The 2,265-nt window shown below is 36.7% G+C and overlaps 1 protein-coding gene across 1 annotated transcript; it reads left to right on the plus strand.

Annotated features, from left to right (window-relative positions):
• Positions 1-1,317: 1,317 nt before the first annotated feature.
• On the plus strand, positions 1,318-1,669 carry CYCS (cytochrome c, somatic). Its single transcript, XM_027765933.1, has one exon. The coding sequence runs from the start codon at positions 1,318-1,320 to the stop codon at positions 1,615-1,617; it is 300 nt and encodes a 99-aa protein (XP_027621734.1). The 3' UTR covers positions 1,618-1,669.
• Positions 1,670-2,265: the final 596 nt, after the last annotated feature.

Genomic DNA, 2,265 nt, shown 5'->3' on the forward strand with positions numbered 1-2,265 from the left:
TAAAGAAATAATCCAATTAGAAAATGGGCCAGATATGCACAAATACTTCAACAAAGAATGTGTAGTGTGTGTGTATATGGAGAATGTAAATAAACACATACAGCAATTAAGCACATGAAAAGATCATCATTGTTAGCTATTAGATAAACACAAATTAAAACCACAATGATATGTCATAATACACCTATCAGGATGACTAAAATTAATTCAAAATAGTGATAATACTGACTAGGATGTGGAAAAATTGGATCATTCATTCATTTCTGATGGGAATGTAAAATTCTATAGCCAGTCTGAAGTATAGTTTAGCAATTTCTTAAGATGGATAATTAGGGGCTGGCAGGTGATAGGATGGTTAAGGCACTGGACTCCCACATGATCGACCACAATTTGAGTCCCAGACTCAGTGACTTGAAAATCATGCCGTGGGAGTAGCAGTTGGTGTAATGGCTATGTCGCTGGACTCCCATGAGTCAACCACGTTCTGAGTCCCAGACCCAGTGGCTTAAACTCATGCCGGGCTCGTGTACATGCGTGCCAAAAATCCCAAGAAGAGAATGGAGGAGAAGGAATTGCAGCATGGCCATCCTCCCTGGGGAGTGATTTCTCAATTTCTGTCTCTTGTTTTTCTGGTAAGTGCATGGCCATCCTCTCTAGAAGGTGATTTCTCACTTTCTGTCTCTTTATCTCTCTTTCTGTCTGTCCAGTGAGCATATGTGCCCCATAGCAAAAATCTCTCTTTAAAAAAAAGGAAAAAAAATGACTATATAGTCAAGGTTACATGGAGCTACACATGTGATAAAATTGCACAGATATATATATATATATATATATGTACATATATATATATACATACACATATTTGGCACATATTAGTATTTGTATAACTGTTGAAATCAGAATAAGCTCTATAGATTGTACTAATGTCAATCCTAGCTCTGATATTTTGCCATAATTTTTTAAAATGTTAATACTGAGGGGGAGGAGACAATAGTTGAGGTATCTAAGACCTCCCTAAACATCTCTTTGTACCTACTTATAAATTTAAAATTATTGAAAAATAAAAAAGTTAAGAAAACCAGTCCCTCTTCTCAGCCCTACCTGCATCTCCCACCCCTTGCTTTCATGAAAAAGAAATGAAAGCTTTCTATTTAGATTAAACTGACCCCAATGGCTCTGATTGGACACATGGCAATCTCACTGGACAAGTCTGAGGTAACCCTTAAAGTACTGAATAAAAAGTGTTTTGAGAGACTGGGACATCTGGCTTCTGAGCAGGAACTCTGTATTACCAAGTGACAAAAGGGAGAATTAAAAATGAGTGATGTTGAGAAAGGCAAGAAGATTTTAGTACAAAAGTGTGCCCAGTGCCACACTATGGAAAAGGGAGGCACGCACAAGACTGGCCCAAATCTCCATGATCTATTTGGGCGGAAGACAGGTCAGGCCCCTGGATTCTCTTACACAGATGCCAACAAGATCAAAGGCATCACCCAGGGAGAGGCTACACTGAGGGAGTATTTGGAGAATCTGAAGAAGTACATCCCTGGAACAAAAATGATCTTCGCTGGCATTAAAAAGAAGTCAGAAACAGCAGAGATGATAGCTTATCTTTAAAAAGCTACTAATGAGTAATAGGTGGCCACTGCCTTATTTACGACAAAACAGAAATATCTCATCTTTTTCATGTGTACCATATTTTAATTGATCTCCTACACCAGAACTCAGGTCATGAATGGCTGACGGAATATTTTTGTTGGACAACCCTGATTTAATTAAGACTGGCTTGTGGTTAAATGAATATTGTTGGGTTTTTAAATTTTTGATAGTAATTTTAGTTCAGTAAGTGCCATCACTATTTGCCTTTTTTAAAGATATAATTGGTTATTCATTAGTGATGCTCATCTTTCTACAAAGAGGGTGAATACCATCCCAAAGCCTACTGGAGATTGGTTTTATTTAGGCTTACATGTAACTGGTTATATGAATATATAAATGCTGGAGAAATCACTTCACTTCTCAAAACCCAGCAGACTCACCTGTGTTTTAATTTGTGATCATTAACCCATTAAAGGCAAGGGTTGAAGATAAGGTAGTGATGTCTACTTTATATATTTGATCATAACTCTGCCAATTTAATTAGAATTCTCTATATCCAAAACACTGCCTTTTACTTAGTGAAAGATATTTTTGTGTGGTTTGTGTGTACTATCAAAGTAAGAATATGTAACATTTTACATATTTTATAAGTGATTTGCAAGGTCA

The sequence above is a fragment of the Tupaia chinensis genome, unplaced genomic scaffold (assembly GCF_000334495.1).
Source record: "Tupaia chinensis unplaced genomic scaffold, TupChi_1.0 Scaffold139943_1, whole genome shotgun sequence".
Classification (NCBI taxonomy): domain Eukaryota; kingdom Metazoa; phylum Chordata; class Mammalia; order Scandentia; family Tupaiidae; genus Tupaia; species Tupaia belangeri.

What these genes read in the sequence shown, in the direction of transcription:
- CYCS (XM_027765933.1), top strand. Translation starts at nt 1,318, where the DNA reads ATGAGTGATGTTGAGAAAGGCAAGAAGATTTTAGTACAAAAGTGTGCC.